At 42.2% G+C, this 21218-nt stretch overlaps 1 protein-coding gene and 1 long non-coding RNA gene across 4 annotated transcripts in view; both read left to right on the top strand.

Moving 5' to 3' along the window:
- LOC146857998 (uncharacterized) overlaps positions 1–17902 on the top strand; it is a 224876-nt gene extending 206974 nt beyond the window's left edge. For both annotated transcript variants that reach the window (XR_014979975.1, XR_014979974.1), the window contains 2 exons: positions 11910–12016; positions 17084–17902. This is a non-coding gene — a long non-coding RNA (uncharacterized LOC146857998). The remainder of the gene's footprint in view (positions 1–11909; positions 12017–17083) is intronic.
- A 2738-nt stretch (positions 17903–20640) lies between these two features.
- Positions 20641–21218, top strand: part of SLC39A10 (solute carrier family 39 member 10) — a 449258-nt gene continuing 448680 nt past the window's right edge. The window contains exon 1 of one of the 2 annotated variants that reach the window (XM_085648771.1): positions 20641–20715. In XM_085648771.1, the coding sequence (XP_085504897.1) occupies positions 20646–20715 (70 nt within the window). In that variant the 5' untranslated portion in view covers positions 20641–20645. The remainder of the gene's footprint in view (positions 20716–21218) is intronic. The other variant, XM_085648766.1, reaches the window with a different exon arrangement.

Here is a 21218-nt window from a genome sequence, read left to right as displayed (position 1 = left end):
TCAGTCTGGAACAAGTAGGAACTGGAGGCCACAGGCAAGTGGCAAGCTGGGTGTCCAGGTGCAATCACCACCTGAGTAAAATAAATAAATACATAAATGAATAATCACTTTTGTAAATTAGATCCACCAGTATTATTTGTCTAATGTGTGCCCCCACCCCTTAAAATTCACTTCTAGGGATGCCACTGCACTTGGGCGCATTTGCATCACAACATCCTGTCCAACAAATCAAACGTCACAACGGAATGCCTAAACTGTACTTTAGTATTAGAGGTGGGTGAATCAACAAATGAAAAGGCAGAGCCGAGCCAAGCCAAGGGTCTGGCTCAGATCTTCCAGTCTGTTGATAGGGGGACAAATATGATACAATATATACAAACACACACACAGCTATGGCCTGCAACTTCTATGCAAAGGTTTCAAGTTAGAAGCAGTTTTAGGCCCCAGTAGGAACTTAGGCCTCGACGTGAGAAATAGTTCAGAAATAGCGTGCCACAAAAGACAACGGTTTTAGCTGAACTAATCCAGTCACACAGTTCGTTGAAATGTCAGGAAGTAGCCTGCAAGGTCAGGTAATTGCTTGCGATTAACAAGTTGAGCTACTGCATGAAGCGTAAATCTTATCTTTCTCCAGACTCAGGAAACCAGTAGTGTTTAAGCATAGAAACTACAAATTTAGGTTACCACGCTTTCCAGCTGCTAGAGAGATGGGGCAAAACGTGCCAATAATGTTAACTTCTATTTCCTTTGCAATTGTGTTGCTGATGCATGCACACATACATCAAGTACGTACACAGGATGGACTGGCCCAGGTGCAAGCTTTACCACTGTTCATAATGACATGAATGTCCGCTTCTGTTAAAAACCACATGTCAGACTCATGTTTCGGCGTGATGGATGAACCCCCATGCAGAAGGTCAGATAAGCTTGGCCAAACAGCACTGAGCAGGACATAACCACACGCTGTGCAGTTAAATAAAGATATCTTTACTCTGCTTAGATTCCGCGAACCGAAACCCACAGGGGGGTTTCCACGCTAATCACATGAGGCTATGCCCACCTGCATGCGCTTCTGTTTCGAAGAAATTGCTACATCTACTGATACTATCTTGTATTGTTGTGTAGTCCCTATAAACTTATATAGGGACTACACAACATGGCGTCCCACGTTGGGTGCCATGTCGTGTAGTCCCTATAAACCTACATAGGATCTGCGCGTTTAGACAACATAGATGTAGGATTGGTGATCAGACTGATTCTAGACACCCCCCTGGTATGTTTGCCTGCATACCAGCTAGCTCACAGTGCCACTGTAAACTCCTCTTAACAAGGAGAGAATAGTTCTTTGCAACTATCGAAAATGACAACTCTGTCCCATCAGGGATTTTGGAAACAGTACAGAACTTTTTGCTCAGTCACTCGTGCTCACTTTGTCTCAGAGAGATACATAGAATAAACGGTAGGGACATTTTCGAATAGGATTTATTGAACCAGCGTCATTCTAGTGTAAAATAGGTGTGCTGAAACAACCACAAGACAGAAACAGATGTAAATGATTATAAGCACCAACAGAATAAAAGGAAGGTAGATTTCTACCGTAGTGCTAAAACAGTGACTACAGGCAGTTATAAAAATAGGTATAAAAATACATGACAGTAATAATGCTTACTCCTATGATGCAATCTTAACTAGATGTACCTAAGTGTACCTAGCATGTATGTAGGTGTGGCGCCAAGAATCCCTCTAGGATAATGTCAACCCCGTTACCTGAAGTGAGACTGTGGGACCCCGTCTTGGTCTTGAGATGGACACGCCGTGAGGGATGTAAGACCACTGCGAGCTGGAGTGCCTGCATGCAGGAACCTCAGCATCTTGCGTCAGTGTGTCAGCATGGAAGTTCTTTTTCTCCTCTCCCTGCCTCAGCAAAGATATGGTGTTTATATACCCAAAGGTATCTACCTTGCTGTGTCATGTCGGACTTAGGATGACGGAAGGAATGACCCTTGTACATAGTTATTATGCATGAGACGGTAGTTCTGCTGCGTTTCCAAGAATCCTCAAGCATAATGAATGAGGCTTGTTTTCAGGGAACACCCCATGATGGAGCAAGGTTTCGTATTAAAGAAACTTCCTTGTATGCAATACTCTCAAATAACATGTAACCACGTAACCAACACGATTTGTAAATACTAACATTGCATTATACATGACATACAGTATCCAGGGGAAGCTTTCTTATGTGTATTACTAACAAGTAACCAGAGTGTCCTAAAAATGGCCGCCAAAAACGCGGGAACTTTATTGCGCATGCGTCTACTGCATCTACGTAGTATGACGTATTCTGTCGCTTGGTGGGAAAGCTTTGCTGCTGCGCAATAGCTTTAAATATGGCCGCTTGAAACTCACATGTTAACGCATATGCTACTGCTTGAACTAAATCTCGTAAGTTCTATTAAATACTAATGAATAAGATTAAAACAAGTAAATGGGGATAGAGTAGAGATATGTGGTATACAGTGAAATCATTTACTGTCACATTCTAACATGTCTTTTTCTGACTTTAATATTAGTTCACGTTTGGGCCTCGGAGGGTGACTGAAATTCCTACCTCACATGACCCGCGCGCATAGAAACTTGCCGGAAACTGGGATGACACACTTGAAACATAGCCAAGGCCACATTAGGCGAAGACGGCTGGGAAAATAAACCCCTGAACGGACTAAAGCAACAATTTTGAATAAAATGTATAACTTGTAATGATCATAATGCGAAATGCGGGTGGGAATAAAGCTATGGAAAAGTAAATTAAGGTGCGGAAACATAGAACTGTAGTCCAAAGTAAAATTATTACTTTTAACATGGTGTGATGAACTCACCTCCTCGCCCTGACCAATCAGAATAGGGAAAAACACAAAAATTGCAATTTTGAGGGGAGGTACATGAATACAGAATAGTATAATTGAGGTAAGTTAACTAGAAATTGTATCAGACTTGTCAGATCTGCCATTCCAACTCGTCACCGACCCAACGCGTATGCTGCTACAGACTCTGTCCGAGACGCTGTCTCAGACCCTGCTGCTGCCAGAACCTCTGCTCGAGAAATTGAGATACTGATTGCTAATCTAATCATCTAGAAGGGGATTTCGGAAGAGGGACACCTGACACCCCTTTCTGGTGCGATGCTAGCGTTGCACTTAAAAGAGGTCACCTTCTCAGATCCGAATCTGTCCAATCCTCTGTCTGCATCCTATCCTGGCAGATTCTATCTGGCTTATCTTAAAGAGTTGGGTACATCTATCACCCTAGGTAAATATAATTCTGCGAAACGGTCATTGTACCTGCTCTCTCTTTTTTCCTTTTTCAGGTACCGTCTTCATTGATCATTATTATGACTTTGTTTTAATTGACTTTAAATTGCCTCTTGAAAGAATGTGTTTTAAGCTGTAATTGATTCTGACTCACAACATTATTGATTTAGATAAAGTTCTTAAAACTTTTTGAGTTTGTGGTTATTTCAAGTTTAAGTTAAATGTCATTTTCTACCTTAAACTATCTCAGAAACCTGATTCATCGAGAAAGGAATTATTAAAGAGATAAAATTGGTAAGACTTGGTAAAGGTGAAATTAAATTGCAGGTAAAACTCAAAAATTGATATCAGCGGGGTTTGCTAGCTCATTTGTGTGAATGGTTTGGGCCCAGGTGAGTATTTAGGTATATGTGCTTTTAACCCGTGCTGTTGACCCGCGCTCTATCAGTTTTTCTTTGGTAGCAGAGGCATGGTTAGGTTCTAGTTAGTTAGGTAGAAAATATTGTGGATTGAATTATTTGATTTATGCATTAACAACCACTATTCGTTAAATGCTGTGTATTGTTTCATGTCGTCTGGAAATTCCCAGGAATATTGAATAGTGGGTGGCGAATGGAAGCCATACCGCAGTGAGGTTACTTGTCTGGATCCGAAAAGTGCTGAAAGTTACGCAGGGCTAGAAGCACTGAATTAGGGATTATTCTCTTTAGTATAAAAGTGAGAGTAATTGGTAGCAAAGGAGTCCGCTGGTGAAACTTTGGTCTTATATCACCTAGAAAGGGTAATGCTGAATGCGTAGCAGTTTCTCTGGTGCTTGTGTGAAGAGTAAGCGGAAGGTTTTACTCGTAGTGTGTGAAGAGTAAGCGGAAGGATTTTTCTCGTAGTGTGTGAAGAGTAAGCAGAAAAGGTTTTCTCGCAGTAAAAAGTTGACTATTCTTTGAATTTGGAGGATCAGAAACAGTAGCGAATGTTTCTATGTTGTTGATTAATGAAAAATTGCATGTAAATTTGTGAAAGAAATACGTTTTCGTATTACCTTGTAAAGGAGGGGTCAGTTGCGGGTGCTGCACTGACATCACAGAGGGCCGCGCAGGGATTGGTTGAAACAGCGGGTGTGGGACTGTCGTGAAGAATTGTAAAGGAGTCAGTAGTGAGGAGTGATACTGACGTCATAGAGAGCCGCGCTAGTATTGACTAAACTCTAGCAAAACAAAATCAGATTGGTGAGAAGAAAGAAGAAGCCGTGCTGGTATTGGTCAGTTGTTAAAGTAAAAGCGAACATTTGATTAGTTGAAAATAGAAGCCATAATAATTGATAGTGGGTCTTGCATGTGGAGACACGATCCTACTTTCATAGGGATTTGATATAGTGGTGCCTGCTGATTTATGGACTGAATGTAAAATTACAGTCGATTGGCCTAATGAGGAGTACCCGAGAAATGAGAAAACAGGAGCTCCCTCAGAGGAGGTTATGAAGAAATATATATACACAATAAGGTATTGGGGAAATCTCCCCGTACCTGAAGGGTTTGAGAGGTTTCTCAGTTGGAGTATGTCCTCCCTTGGCATAATTTAAATCACAAAAAATACTCCAATGAACCAGCTCGTGGTCAATGGTGCTGATTATCTAATTATACAAAAAATGGGGGAGGGGAAGGAAGGAAGGGGCGTCTCTAATGAAAGGTTGCACCTAACTCAACCATGAATGTGAGGAAGGAAACCACTCTTTGTTGAATTACCCTCACACATCCTAGTGGTGTCATGCTTCATCATCGGGGGGTGGGCTCGACCACAGTGTTGGGAGCTCTTTGGATAAATGAAGAGCAGGGGAATTAAAAAACCTCAGGCAGACCCCTGGTTTCCCTTTATTCTTGGATATGTCTGGGTTATTAAAAAAATCTTTAAAACTGGTCCGTAGGAGTATTATGGTCCTAAGACCCGAGTGCCGTCATGTTTCAGTCCTGGGTGGCTGTGTAGGTCCTGGACTTTCTTCAGGGCAAAGGATACCCCCTCTGGGAATTATAAGGTAGGAGAGTCCCTATCCTATCAATGAAGCGAGGGCAGAGTAGCTGCTCCTCGTGTGCATACAACAGATAACTTATCTGTTATGTGTGATCCTCCATCTGTGAACATAAACAAAGGACAAAGACAGACAACACACCACATTAAAATAACATCAATACAGTATTGCTGTTGTGCTTATAACCATTTAGGTGCATGGTAGAGACCGGACATATTAGCATGCCATAATCATGTGCACGACCATGTCATTGGTCTCATCCCCTCTTGTGCCACTCATCTCTTTCTCTATAACACAATAATTCTATGTGACAGGTATTTGTGCGGTGGCGATTTTATTTGCATGCTACCACTAGCTGCATGTTAGTATGTCTACATACCAGAGTGCCTACACCATGTGACAGTCACTATGAACAGTTAACCGCGCTTATACCTCCAACAATGTACATTAAAAGTGATGTTGAATACACGTATATCCACCATTCACACATCTATACCATATGTCCTTCGTCATTCATTCAGTTCCTTAGCCTTCTTGGGGAGGCTGATTGTATCACACAGAACTGGTAGAATACTGTGGGTAGTCCTGAGGTAATCATCATATTCAAGTCAGAGTTATATTCGAGAAATTAAGAGAGGAGAAGATGTGGACATCTCAGAGCTATAAAACTAACAGAGGTCGATCCTACATCTAGTTCGCATAGTCGCGCACAACATGTGCCAGCGTGCGCTGTTTAGTACTTACTTCTATTCAAGCTCTCGCCCCGCTTCTTATACCTAATAGGTACCGGTCCTCGGCTTGTGCGTAGGGCCTCCCGGGATCGGTGTTTATATTTGAAAAGGGAAGCGCGGGAAGGATTGTCGGAGCACCGTAGGTCCGCCCCACAATGGGGACCGGAAGTGACATTGTAGCGTCGTCGCGTTAGTCACGCGGAGCGTGGATAGGATATTAGGGAATTGTAGTTTCTTATTTTTTCCATTTGTAGTTCTGTGTCCGAGTACGTCCACAAAATGTATTAGGGTCTAAGGTAAAGTATGAAATGCATTTCATAGTTGCACACACTTGGCCTCCAAAGTATGATCTAAGTAAAGGTGGACACATGGGGAAATTATTAGTGTACGCCTGGGATTGTCGATGATGAGACCAGCGGCATAAACGCGGGACTCACGCAAAGTGTGGGTTGGTTACTCGGGACATGTAGTTCGTGAAGAAATATAACCAAGTAATAACTTTCTTAAAAGGTAAAATTCCCCCAAAGGAAACAGATTGGATAAAAATAGATATAACAACCCAGGATAAAGATGAGTCTAAACATGCGTATTATGAGCGCCTCCTACAGTTATTCCAACAGTATAGTGGATTTGAGGGTATTGGGGACAAGGACATGACCGATTTTGTGTATCGATTTGTGTCAGGGTTACGAAAAGAAATATCTGAAATGATTAAGCAGCATAATTTGTGCTGGCAAGCAAAGCCAATAGACGAGATTTTAAAATATGCAAAATATTGTGGTGATGAGATTGACAATAGACGAAAGAATTTAGAAGAAAAAGTGATGTGGGCTCAAGTGAAATTAGCAGAACAGCAAGAACTCCAGTTAAAAAAAATCTGGCAGGAAATGCAGGAAGGGGGCAAGGTCAGGGGGAGAATAATGGGTGTAAACCAAAAGGGCGGTTAAGTAGAGAAGAAGTCAAGAAAAGGTTTCCCTGTCATGGGTGCGGAAAATTGGGGCATTGGAAGAACGAGTGTAAAAGCATACAAATTAATAATGGCCCAAATCAAAATTTAAATCCACAGACGCTGAATGAGGTGCTAATGAATCAACCCCAGCAGGTGTCGCGATTGCTGCAGGGAAAGGCCAGGGCGCGGCGCGCATCAAGAATTCGTCCCTCAGCGCGTCCAGAGTCCAGAGCGCGTTTGGCTATGCAGGGCGCGTAAGGGGTAGTAGCGGCACGCAACGGCACCGTAAACTACAACTCCCAGCAAGCCCTCAGACACGAACCGGAAGTAGTACCCGGCGGGATAGTCGGAAACCGATAAAGCACTTCCCTTTCCCAGGGTTTAGTGCTTGTCAATGAATTTCAACGGACTCGTAGCGGATGGTATTCCCCGCTGGATTTTGCTCAACGACGAAGCTCCGCCCCTGTGGACCGATAAAACCTTGCCCAGCGGAGATTCCACGTCGCGTTTCCAAAGTCATTTCCTTCCCGTATCCCGAAAGCCCGCTCGACGCCTAGGGGTGTTTGTGGCGCCTCTTGGATGACAGCCGTACTGTGAGTAGAGTGGGAACCAGGATTCTGGCCTGCTTCCTTCTGTTTCCGTGACCCGCCAGAGACCTGCTCGTGGTCTTTTCTTTGTGCCCAGAAGTCTGCTGCCTTTTAGAGTTGCACCGAACATTGATCTTGGAAGCTGTATTGCTATCCCTTACCTACTGTGACGTAACAGTGTGGGGGGAAAGAACTATACTACAGTACTGTCCTGAGAATTTAGTGCGCAATCCACTCTAGGTCTGCAGTACATTCCTGTTGAACTTGATTTCTTTATAGCTGTTGCTGCTGCAAGCCTTAGTAAGTCGCGCGTTTCAGGAGCACAACATACCTTAGAGCTGTGAAATCGACGGGGGTGGGCAGCGCGTACTTACCTCTCTGTTGTTTCTCGTTCCTCTATAGTTCCTTCCCGGGAGGTCCCTTGCTGAGAGACAGAATTCCTCCCAGACACAGGATCAGAAGATATCGCAGCAACCTTTCTTATTTTATCCACTTCCCTTTTCCCCGGGGGGCATTCCCGCGCAGCAGTGTAGTTATTGCTCTGTGAGGGTCTGTGCCTCAGGGTCGAGGGGGGGACAAACCACGCTCCATCGCTCCCGAAGGCTGCTTTCCGAGGTTAGTGGCAAACTTGTGTTCTGTAACCACTGACTTTACGACAGCAGGTTGTAAACCTGCAAAGTCAATTGCCACCTGCCCCTTTGCCAAATGTTGTGAGTCAAGCCAAGTACAGTGCGGACACAGGATTCCAAGAAGGAAGTGGTAAGAAAAACTATGTAACATCGCAGTTTCTTTTGCAGGATACATATTTTGGAGATCAAGGACGGTGCCTGAGAGGGGTGGAAGAGGAGTGCGTACTTGGCGCATCCTTACCGGTAGATCAGTCAGGTCCGTACATTGATAGAAAGGTAGAAGGAAATTACATTACCTTTTTGTTGGACACTGGTGCTACCCGTTCTACTGTGAGAACAGTAGACATCCCAAACCTACCCCTCTCGGGATAAGCAATCCAAGTAGCAGGCATTCTAATAAACAGATTAGGACCCCATTACAAAACCAATGGAAGTGTGTATTGGAAACTTTAAAGAAATGCACAAATTTGTAGTGTGCGATTCTAGTCCTGTAAATCTATTGGGAAGGGACTTGTTGTGCAAAATGAATTGCACCATATTTTGCACACCGGACGGTGTTGCCATTCAGACTCCTGATGAAGATGGAATATATAAAATCATGTTAGCCATACAAGGAACAGGGGTAGATGAATTATATTCAGTGATGACCAAAGACGACTTACCCAACAAGGTCAAAACAGTGAATCCTGAAGTATGGGATTTTACAGGAAAAGAAGTAGGGTTAATGACAGACATAGACCCTGTTAAAGTGACTGTGAAAGAAGTGGCAGTCTATCCAAATACTCGACAATAGAAGATGATTCCCGAAGTAAAGGCTGGTGTTGTAGCAGAAATTGATTGAATGGTCGAACAGGGCATCTTAAAGGAGATCACAAGTAGTCCCTGTAATTCACCTATAATTGGCATTAAGAAACCAAACGGAAAATATAGGGTAGTTCAAGATTTAAGAAAAATAAACAAGATTGTTGTGCCACGTTGCCCTATAGTACCCAACCCTGCAGTGATTTTGTACCAAATACCATGGAATGCCAGATGGTTTACTGTAATCGATTTATGCCATGCTTTTTTCTCCATCCCACTACATCCTGATAGCCAGTTTTTATTTTCCTTTAAATTTGAGTATCGTATCTATGTTTGGAATCGCGTTCCTCAAGGGTACACAGCAAGTCCTTCAATTTTTAACCAAATTTTGACAAAATGCCTTGAGACATTGGTGCTGCCTCGGAAATCAGCCCTGGTGCAGTATATATTAATGACGTATTGGTCGCGTCTAAAACAAGATGTGATTGTGTAACTAATTCCATTGCCTTATTAAACCGTCTAGCAAAAGGCGGACATAAAGTGTCCCCTGAAAAATTGCAATTCTGCAGAAACAAAGTAAAGTATTTAGGACATCAAATCTAACGAGGATTAAGAAGAATGACCACTGAGGGAATAAAAATAATAAAGCAAATGAAGCTACCACAGTCACAAAATGAAATAAGAATTTTTCTTGGTGTTGTGGGATATTGCAGGCAATGGATTGTAGGGTTTTCTCTACTGGCAAAACCCTTGATACAAATGACAAAGAAACTAGCAAAAGACCCAGTAGAGTGGAATGATCTGAGCATGCAATCTTTTGTAAAATTGTGAAATTGTTTATGTGAAGCACCTGCTCTAGGTATGCCAGATTGTTCGAAAGAATTCGCATTGTTCTGTTGTGAGAGAGATAACTGTGCCCTCTCAGTTTTAACACAGAGACATGGTCTAATGCGACGTCCAGTGGCATACTATTCTGCTACCTTGGATCCTGTAGCATCTGCATTGCCAGGATGCTTAAAAACTGTGGCTGCAACGTGTGTAAGTATAGAACAAAGTGAGTCAATTGTAATGGGACATCCTGTTAAGATATACATCCCTCATGCAGTTGAAATTCTGCTAACAAGGACTCAAACTCGGAATCTCACTCCGGGCAGATTAATCAAATATGAAAGGATCATATTGGGAGCAGAAAATGTGACCATAATCAGATGTAAATTTCTTAACCCAGCTACCTTGTTGCCAGACCCATGCAATGAGGAAGTGAAAGATGAAGCTGAACATGAAAGTCTTGATGTAACAGAACTCAGTACCAAACCCCAACCAGACATAGAGGATGAGTCTTTGAGAGATGCTGAGCACGACTTTTTTTGTAGATGGCTCATGTATACACCATGAGGAGGGAGGGTTGAGTGCTGCTTATGCCGTATGTACATTAGCAGGAATAGTCGAAGCATCCTATTTACCAGGAGTCAAATCTGCACAAGTAGCCGAATTGATAGCTTTAATTAAAGCTTGCAAAAATGGGAAAAATTGGAGAGTAACCATTTATACTGATAGTCAGTATGGCTATGGGGTTGTGCTTGACTTTGGCCAGCTCTGGATGCAGCGAGACTTCCTGACTTCTTCAGGGTCTCCAATTAAAAATGGAAATTTTGTAAAAGAGTTGCTTGAAGCAATACAATTACCAAAAGAGGTGGCAGTGGTCAAATGTGCCGCACACAAGTCAGGAAATGACCTTGTGACTGCAGGTAATCGATATGCTGACCAGGTTGCACAACACTGCGCAAAATTTCATATGGCAGTAAACAGGAAAGCTGAAAATGGTGGAATCAGCTGCCAACTTATGCTATTGTTAGGATTACAAACATGGAGAGAGATAAGAGAACTCCAAGATGAAGCAGAGACAAAAGAAAGAGAAGAGTGGGAGATAATTGGTTGTCAGAGAAGGGCAGAAGATGGTGTATGGGTTTACTTAGATGACAGACCTGTATTGCCAGACTGTATGCTTGCACCAATGGCTAGGATGTACCATGGAGACACCCACATAGGCAGAGATGCAATGATTAGACTCTTTAGACGGGATTGGTTTAATAAAAGGTTCAGGAACATTGCAGAGAGCCTTTGCCAAAGATGCTTGACATGTCAGCAAATGAATCCCGGCAAGAGAACAATAGTATATACAGGAAAAATTGGAAAAGCTGAAGGTCCCTTTATAAGACTTCAAATTGATTTGATTCAGTTACCTATTTGTCGAGGATTAAAATATGTACTTGTCATTGTTTGTCTATTTTCAAAGTGGGTGGAGGCATACCCCAACAGAAGAAATGACAGCTTGACAGTGGCCAAACTCCTATTAAGAGAGTTCATACTGCGTTTCGGTTTTCCAGTAACTATTGAATCAGACAGAGGGTCTCATTTTAATAATGAAATAATTCGATTAATTTGCGAAGCATTCAAAATTGAACAAAAGCTGCACTGTGCATACCGCCTAGAGGCAACGGATTGGTGGAACAATTGAATGGCACTATTAAGTCAAGGCTGGGAAAGGTGTGTGCATCCACTCCACTGGATTGGCCTGATGCTTTACCTCTTGTTCTGATGGGGCTTAGAAGTATTCCAGACAAGAATACCGGATTGAGTCCCCATGAAATAATCATGGGAAGAACAATGAAGCAGGCATTGGCCTGATGCTTTACCTCTTGTTCTGATGGGACTTAGAAGTATTGCAGACAAGAATACCGGATTGAGTTCCCATGATAGAATCATGGGAAGAACAATGAGGCAGGCATGTCTACCAGGACACAAGCTGTTATATATAACTGATGATTTGGTACTGGAGTATTGCAAAGAGTTGGCTGACAAAGTGTGTTCTATATCTCACCAGGTTGGAGAAGACGCAGTCCCCAGGCAGCCGAACCAAGAGCACGATCTGAATGCCGGTGACTGGGTTGTAGTGAAGAATCATACTCGAGAACCGTGCCTAGCACCAAGGTGGGAAAAACCACATGAGGTTATATTGGTTACAACAACAGCAGTAAAGTGTGCAGGTTTGCCTAATTAGATTCATGCAAGCCATACTAAAAGAGTACCAGCACCAGACGAAGAAGAACCTCAACAGACTCAAGCAGGTGAAGGGGCTGAAGGATCACGAATAATAAATCCTGAAGTAGCTGAGCAGGAACAACCAATCACCAGTCAAGATGATTGGATCCCAGTAGTTGAGATACCAGAAGAAATTGTAAGTACAAGGAGCCAAACTAGATTGGCTAGTCAGGACAAGAGTGAGGACCAGGTAGGAACAGAAGAACACGCTAAGGTAAGTGAAACCACGATTGTTAGGGAACCTGAGCAGGACCAGATAAGGAAAGAGCAATTTACTCAGACAGACGACATTGAAGTTACAGCCCTAGTGTCTGAGGAGGGACAGATAGGTCTTAGAAAAAACGTTCAGGCAAAGTCGAACAAGTTCAGGTAAAGGAAGAAGAAAAGCCAATTAAAACTGAACCTGAACAGGGTCAGATTAAGGAAGAAGAACACATCCAGGCAGGAGACATCAAAATAAAAAGCCCTGGACAAGGTCAGGTAGAGAGGGATTCGGAAAGCGAAAATAAACAAGTTGTGCCACAACTTAGTGAAAATAAAAGAACACTGGAAGAAAGTGAAAGCGCAGTGCAAGCTAAAAGAATCAGGAGAGGCGATAATTGGCCTAGTGTTATCAAGAGCGTGAAGTAACGGCTTAAACCCATAACCGAGGAACCAGAACAAGTAGACGAAGTATCCAGTCAATCTGGACCGTCAACTGAAGTGCCAAAACGAAGAAGTCCAAGATTGAAAATAATAAATAACAAATTCAAGGGTCCTGAATGGAAATATGTTATTCTTGAAGATTTCAAAAATTTGGAAATAATTGAAGAAGATGATGAAAGCTTAAATGCAGAACCAATTGATGAAGAAGTGAGACAAACCTGAAATGAATTCCCCTTTATATTCTGTCACGAAGTTTAATACTAAGGTAAAGAAAATAAATCTTCTTACCCCATTCGATAAATGGCTGACAATAGAGCTGCTGGAAAACCGAATTGTGTAAAGAAATGTTGTAGAATATGAATAGGTAGTATATTTTTAGTACTCATAATATGGTTAGTACTAACCGTGGCCATTTCTTATTTGATGGTTACAAATGTACAAAATAGCACTAATACACATGGAAAGGTAGATACTATCAAAGAAGACAAAGTAGAATTAGAAGCACCAGATGAGTTAAAGATTTACATCACACTGTTAATAAAAATTATACAGACTTGAATGTTTTTACCAACTTGTTAGTACAATATGTAGAAACCATGGAGGTTAGGGATTGTTATGTATGTATGAAATTACTCGCATCTGTAGCAGAAGGAGTAACATATCATTTACCAATGACATATGGTATTTCATGTTGCGTTTTAGCAAGTTTATTCTATAGAACAGGGAAATTGGAGTATTATTATTCTAATGAAGATGTGATCTTTTCTAAGGTTCCCATGTGAAAAAGCATGAACCCTCACAATTTATGGGTGAATATTTTCTAACAATGAAAGCAATAGATATAGCTGAAGCACACAAGCACAATTTAACTTGTAAATTGCATGAAGAAGAGAAAATATTTTTGAATTTAGTTGAGGCAAGGAGACAGGATTTTCAAAAAATCTGTCTTCATAGGTTAAAGACTGAATATAACAATGTGTTTATTGGTTCCAGTGAATGTGAACATAATTTCTTAGTAATTGGGGGATGGGGACTAAAAGGAGGAACGGATCCAGTATTTCCTGGAATCTATTATGTGTGTGCAAATAAAGCCTACGTTAGGCTGCCTGACCACTGGTATGGGAGTAGCTATTTTTGAATAGTATTCCCTAAAGTTTATCATGTAAAGAGAATCACTGGAAGCAATGAAGGCAGTAATAAACTAACATGTGTAAAAAGAGCTTGTTTTTCAGAAATAGAAGGTGACATTTTTGGGAGCATTGATACCTTCAGTGGGAGTTCTTCTAAATTCAGGGAAGATTTGTCAGTTATCTACAGCAGTTGATCTACTGACACTGCTGGAGGATTCTTTTTTTTTGCAAAACTTTTTATTAATCCGCACCAGCCTATCAGTCACATTACAGATGAGTAAGAAAGGGATCACAAGTTGACAATAGATTACATCAGGTAGTACAAAAATGTCATTTGGAAGGTCTAGGGCGAGGGGGGGGTCATCTCCAATGGGGGAGAAAGGTGGCTGACATATCTCCACGATATGAATTCCACATGCCCCACACACGAGCCCACTTCTTAGGGCAACCACGGGCCACATATACAGCTTTTTGTCTGAACATATACCAGTCTAAGTCTTTCTCCCAGTCGCCCACCTCCGGTGGCTGAGACGCTCCCCACCTCTGAGTGATGTTTCTCTTGGCAAGCATAAGCCCCAGAGTGGCCCACTGTAGCAAGCAATCATTCAAATCATTCGGCTCCCAAATATTCAATAGACATCTACGAGCATTCAGGTTGAGTTGTGTAGACAGGACAGTGTTAATAACATCATGTACTCTACGCCAGTAAGATTTAATACTATCACGGTCCCAAATTATGTGCATAAAGGTACCCGTTTGGCCACAACCACGTCTACAGTTCCCCTCATCCCTTCTCCCCATCCGCACCAGTTGGGGACCATTTACATACACCCTATGGAGTATTTTGAGCTGAACAAGTGTGCAGGTATCGCCACGACTCTAGGCGAGGACACGGTCGCATGCCATTCTTCGTCGTCCATCTCAATTTCATCACTGGACCACTTCTCCCCAAGCGATTGGAGGGGGTCTGGCATGTTTATTAATTTCTTATATATTAAGGATATGGTGTTATCAGGGACGAGACCATCTAAAACTCAGTCCTCCAGTGGAGAGGACTCGGGAAGGATGCTACCGCGCTGCAGGTGGGTACACAGAGCGTGCCTGACCTGTGTGTAACGGAAAAATTCTGAATTTGTTAATTCGAATTGCTGCTGTAAGGTGGCGATTGGTTTGACATCAGTTTTATCCCAAATATCACTTATTTGCAACTCCATCCAAGACATTTAGTGGCTGTGTGCCAAACTTGAACTGAGTGTTTGGTGGGACCCGTGAGAGCAAAGCGGCACGGCCTGGAATAAAGGGCTCTATTATAGTTCTCACCCGGTAGGAGCCACCTATCCATGTTATAACCTGGGTTCCCGGGGCAAGTGTAAGTGTCATGGTTAATGGCCGCCAGATGGGCCGCCCAATAATACTTCTTAATATCGGGGAGGTTGATGCCCCCATCATACCAATTTAAAGTGAGCTTTTTAAGGGCAACACGTGGCTTTCCACTCCACAGCAAGTCCCGTTGGACACCCTCCACCTCCCTGAAGTAGGACGCCGGGACCGGGTCTAGGGAATTCTGCAGGGCATATTTGAACTGAGGCAAAGACATCATCTTAAAAAGGGACGCTTTTCCCAGTAGGGAAAGCTGAAGCGATTTCCAGTTGCTTATGTCCTTACTCAGCCTAGCCGGGGGGGGGAGGGAGGAGTAAATTTTGGGAATAACGGAGAGATGAGTTCAGGGAGAGAAAGATCCCCAGATATTTAAAGCCATCCGTACATAATTGTACTGGGCATCCCCTCGGTGGGACGGGAGGCTCCCCAGCCAAAACAAACCACAGAGATTTACCCCAATTGATAGAGTACCCAGGGAACCTGCCAAAAATGGCAAGAATATCTAGAACCACAATCAAGGACCATCTCGGAGAAGTCAAGTAAAGCAGGATATCATCCGCGTAGAGTGAGATGTGGTCCTCCCAATCTGGGGACCAGCGCATGCCCCGGATCATCGGGTCTCTGCGTATCCACGCCGCAATGGTTCCATGGATAGGGCAAACAGGAGGGGCGGGGGGGGGGGGACAACGGAAATCCCTGCCAGGTCCCCCGGCCCAGCTCAAAGATAGCGGATTTCTGATTCCTAATGATCAACACAGAATTAATTGCGGTCAGATCTATGGTTATGCACAATCTACTTGCTCTTGACATACTATTGGCAAAAAAGAGGGTGGAGTCTGTAAATTATTGAAAGCGCAACATTGTTGCACGTATATTCCAAATAAAAGCGTTGAAATTGGGAAATACATTAAAAATATTACGAAATTAGAAGAAGAGTTGAAACCACTGGAAGTTGAAAATGTTTGGACGAAGTTGACAAATAGCATTTCTAATTTAGGTAGTTGGTTTTCTAACATAGATAATGGTATTCTAGACCATATAATACTGCCCATAATGGGAATAACACTATTCGTATTAGCAATAATGTTCTGGCATAAATGTTGCAAAGGGAGAAAGAAATATGAATTGAATGAAAGAGGTAAGAAAAGAAAATTCGAAGAAATACAACTAGAAGAATTAAAAAGAGACTTTTACAAAAGAATGAGAGGATTATAGTGTAGGGGAGAAAGTAAGGAATGAAAAGGTTGAAGAAGAAATTGAGATGTGCTGAAGTTGGCATCTGATTTAGTAGAAATTAGTGATGGCATTAAATGCCATCGGAAAGGGGATTGATGGAGCAAGGTTTCGTATTAAAGAAACTTGCTTGTATGCAATCCTCTCAAATAACATGTAACCACGTAACCAACACATTTTGTAAATACTAACATTGCATTATACACGACATACAGTATCCAGGGGAAGCTTTCCTATGTGTATTACTAACAAGTAACCCGAGTGTCTTAAAAACGGCCGCCAAAAACACGGGAACTTTATTGCGCATGTGTCTACTGCATCTACGTAGTAGGACGTATTCTGTCGCTTGGTGGGGAAAGTTTGCAGCTGCGCAATAGCTTTAAATATGGCAGCTTTAAACTCACATGTTAACACATATGCTACTGCTTGAACTAAAACTCGTAAGTTCTATTAAACACTAATGCAAAAGATTAAAATAAGTAAATGGGGATAGAGTAGAGATAAGTGGTATACAGTGAAATCATTTACTGTCACATTCTAACATGTCTTTTTCTGACTTTATTATTAGTTCACGTTTGGTCCTCGGAGGGTGACTGAAATGCCTACCTCACATGACCCGTGCGCATAGAAACTTGCCGGAAACTGGGATGACACTCTTGAAACATAGCCAAGGCCACATTAGACGAAGACGCCTGGGAAAATAAACCCCTGAACCGGACTAAAGCAACAATTTTGAATAAAATGTAAAACTTGTAATGATCATAATGTGAAATGCGGGTGGGAATAAAGCTATGGGAAAGTAAATTAAGGGGCGGAAACATAGAACAATAGTCTACAGTAAAATTATTACTTTTAATATGGTGTGATGAACTCACCTCCTCGCCATGACCAATCAGAATAGGGGAAAACACAAAAATGTGGGGGGTTGAGGGGGGTGGCAGGGGAGGTACACTAAAATAGAATAGTATAATTGAGGTAAATTAACTAGAAATTTTGTCAGACTTGTCAGATCCGCCATTCCGACTCGTCACCGACCCAACACGTAAGCGGCTACAGACTCTGTCCGAGACGCTGTCTCAGACCCTGCTGCTGCCAGAAACTTTGCTCAAGAAATTGAGATACTGATCACTAATCTAATCATCTAGAAGGGGATTTTGGAACAGGGACAACCGAGGAGAGTAGTATCAGAGAGGGGTGCGACGCTGGCGTTGCACTTAGAAGAGGTCACCTTCTCAGATCCAAATCTGTCCAATCCTCTGTCTGCATCCTATCCTAGCAGATTCTATCTGGCTTATCTTCAAGAGTTGGGTTCATCTATCACCCTAGGTAAATATAATTCTGCGAAACTGTCATTGTACCTGCTCTCTCTTTTTTCCTTTTTCAGGTACCGTCTTCATTGATCATTATTGTGACTGTTTTATTTGACTTTAAATTGCTTCTTGAAAGAATGTGTTTTAAGATGTAATTGATTCTGACTCACAAAATTATTGATTTAGATAAAGTTCTTAAAACTTTTTGAGTTTGTGATTATTTCAAGTTTAAGTTAAATGTCATTTTCTACCTTAAACTATCTCAGAAACCTGATTCATCGAGAAAGGAATTATTAAGGAGATAAAATTGGTAAGACATAGTAAAGGTGAAATTAAATTGCAGGTGAAACTCAAAAATGTATGTCAGCGGGGTTTGCTAGCTCATTTGTGTGAATGGTTTGGGCCCAGATGAGTATTTAGGTATGTGTGGGTTTAATCCGAGCTGGTGACCCGCGCTCTATCACCCACATCCTGTAAGTAGTACCGTAACTAGGTAAAAGGTCATTCCCAAGAACCGTTATGTAGAGTAATGGCAGGGGAAATATAGGTGAATGGTTTGCTTGATACCTGAGCCTATATGAAACATAACAGTATGTCCTGTGTGAACATTGCTTACGTCAATGGTCAACTTGTGATCTTTTCTTTTGTGGTTTGGAAGACTGAATAGAGCTGATTCTGAGCTAAAACTCCAGACATCAAGTTGTATCTCCTCTGAGGTGAACTGATCTCTCCTCTAGTGACTGATCCTCACTACAGTTTTGTAATAAACCCATATTATACGGTCAACCTGCTTTTCTTGGTGTTTGTTCAAAAGATTTTCCCTCCAACACTGTGATCAAGCTGAGCCCTGAAAATGTTTTTTTAAGTAAATCATACAACAAACATCACACTTTGACATTAATACTTCACATTATAGCATCACACTAAGTAGTACTTATTAAAAGTGATAGTTTTTAACATGAACCATTAGTGAACGAAGAGGCTAGACCACTGTCATAGCTGCCAAGGTTTCAGATTGCTTATGTGTCACATTTTCATAATTTCTGTGTAATTATGAGTGACATTCACCGACTAGGAGCAAGCAAAATCAAGCAATGAAGAAAAAGGAAACATAAAATATCATCCTCCTTCTTTCCCCTTGTATGTTTTTCCCTCTCTTGGCCTGGGTTAAAGTCATGATGAAGAAAACTAAGTGCTGGCCCCCAAAAATTAGAGTTAGTGGACCGCATTTACAACCACGGGCTCAATTAAACATTGGTTGGGGGTGTCTGATTGAGATATAATGTTCACATAGTGCACTGGAACTGATGGCTACGTTTTATAGTTTTGCACTCTAATTCTGAAGTACTATGAAAGCTGGTGCACGCCTATGGAAGAAAGGAAAGTAAGTACCACTGAGAAACATATCACCCATCCGAGGGGGGGCTGTAGCATCACTTGTTTAGCTCCTGAGTTTAAAGAGAGGATTAGCCAAGAAGATCAGATATATATGACCACCACACTTGACAACTACAATAAACACTCACCATCTCACTCCACCAAACGCTTGTCTTGATACACATAAATACCCAAACAAACACAACCGTAGACCACCAAATAAATAACATCACACACACACACACACACACACACACACACACACACACTAAAATCATGGGGGAAGCTTGGACTGCTGAATCTGTGTGTGGTGAGCAGAATGTTTGATCCATTTATGCTTGTGCTCTGATGCAGCTGGTGCCATTATTGAAATCTGTAAACTCTTCCATAGTGCAGAACAACTCCAGCGTCTTTTCACTATACTCTGAACTGTCCCATGATGGTGCCATAAGTGGCCAAAATAGCATTTTGTTGACCTTCAGTTCAATACTGAAAAGTCGAACATTACACTTAGAAACTTTCAGAAACAAAGTGTTGCATTCACAACATTAACCTTTTTCTTCTTCTATGTTTGAGCTACTCATTTCTTTTAAGCTCCTTCTGGATATCTTTCACCCCTTTATTCTTTTTGTTTTAATCTTTCTGTTCCTTCCAAAACTCCACTTCCCCCTTCTGGTCCTTTTTCTGCTCTCCTTTCACTTTCCTTTCTTTCTTCCTCATTTTCATTATATACACGTTTTTCATGATATGTAATTGTTTATTATTTGGACACCTTTTGCATACTCGCATTTATCGAAAAACAGTTGTGTATAGCCAGTCCCACGGTTTTGTGAATAGCACACTTCTGCATGATCTACATGGCAAATATTTGAAATGCTCTGCTTGTGAACAGGCTCTTAGAGCCAGAGCCGACCCTCGGCTTGGCTCTGGCTCAGTTGTCCCTGTTACTTTGTTACCTCACTTACCTCGCAAGCTCCACTTGTGCCGAGGAGTCATCTGAGTTTCAGGCTACCTCTCCACGCCTGCGGTAGTGAGGAGACTGATAAAGCTAGATAGATTAACAAACTGAAATATATACAGCAGCTCGCCTCATGCGCAACACCAAGATAACCATAATCATACTGGCTAAGTGACATAAGGCAGGCGGGATGGTGCCCGCTCCAACACCAGAGTTACAGAAAGGGCCATAACATGGTGTCACTTAGTTTGAATGTGGAATGCACGGCACAGGAAACAATCCGAGAACTGCCGCCTCCTGACCCAATAAACTTTTCCATGTCCTCTACAAAACAGTTGTCTGATTCACATGAGCAGCTGATAAACAACCTCACACTATTAACAGCTGGTCGTAGCACTTATCAGCACCCAGCTCTGCCTGGAATGTACACTTACCTGGATATTTCCCGTCTCGGGACCCGTTTGTTGTGACAGCGAGGTCACGTGATGCAGCGCCGGGGCTGGGCTGAAAGTGAGACTCGGTTGATGAATGCAGCCAGCCCAAGGCTGTGGCGAGGTGGGTGCCAACTCCTACTCTCAAGCGATAAATTAGTTTGCAATGCTTCAGTACGGGTGCAGCAGGCTGTGGTCAGACGGCACACAGTTTGTGCACTGCACGCTGCCAGCAGCTCTCCAGGCTCATGTGGCTTCACATAATGGAGAATAGCATCTACTACAGTGGCAGCGCTTCACAGTCCGACACCTGCAGAGACACTACACATATGCATGACAGTATATATCAGTGCGGTAATGCGGATTACCACACTGAAATGAGTTAGTCTAACGCCTGATGTCAAGGTACTAAGCAGGACTGAACTGTCAAGTAAACCCTGTACATAGCCCAGGCTATTAAGGTGCAACATTATAGTCTATTAATTCAAAGATAATAGGTATTTGTACATCTGGTATTCTGCACATATATATTTGAAAGTGCTTTCATACACGGTAATGAAGAAAAAACATGTTTTGGTCAAATTAAATATTTGACTTGGGTCACATAATGTAGGCAGGGAGGCTGCA

The sequence above is a fragment of the Triturus cristatus genome, chromosome 3_2, assembly GCF_964204655.1.
Source record: "Triturus cristatus chromosome 3_2, aTriCri1.1, whole genome shotgun sequence".
NCBI classification, from domain to species: domain Eukaryota; kingdom Metazoa; phylum Chordata; class Amphibia; order Caudata; family Salamandridae; genus Triturus; species Triturus cristatus.
The sequence above is the reverse complement of the archived record's forward strand: the minus strand, read 5'-3'. Positions and strand labels throughout refer to the sequence as shown.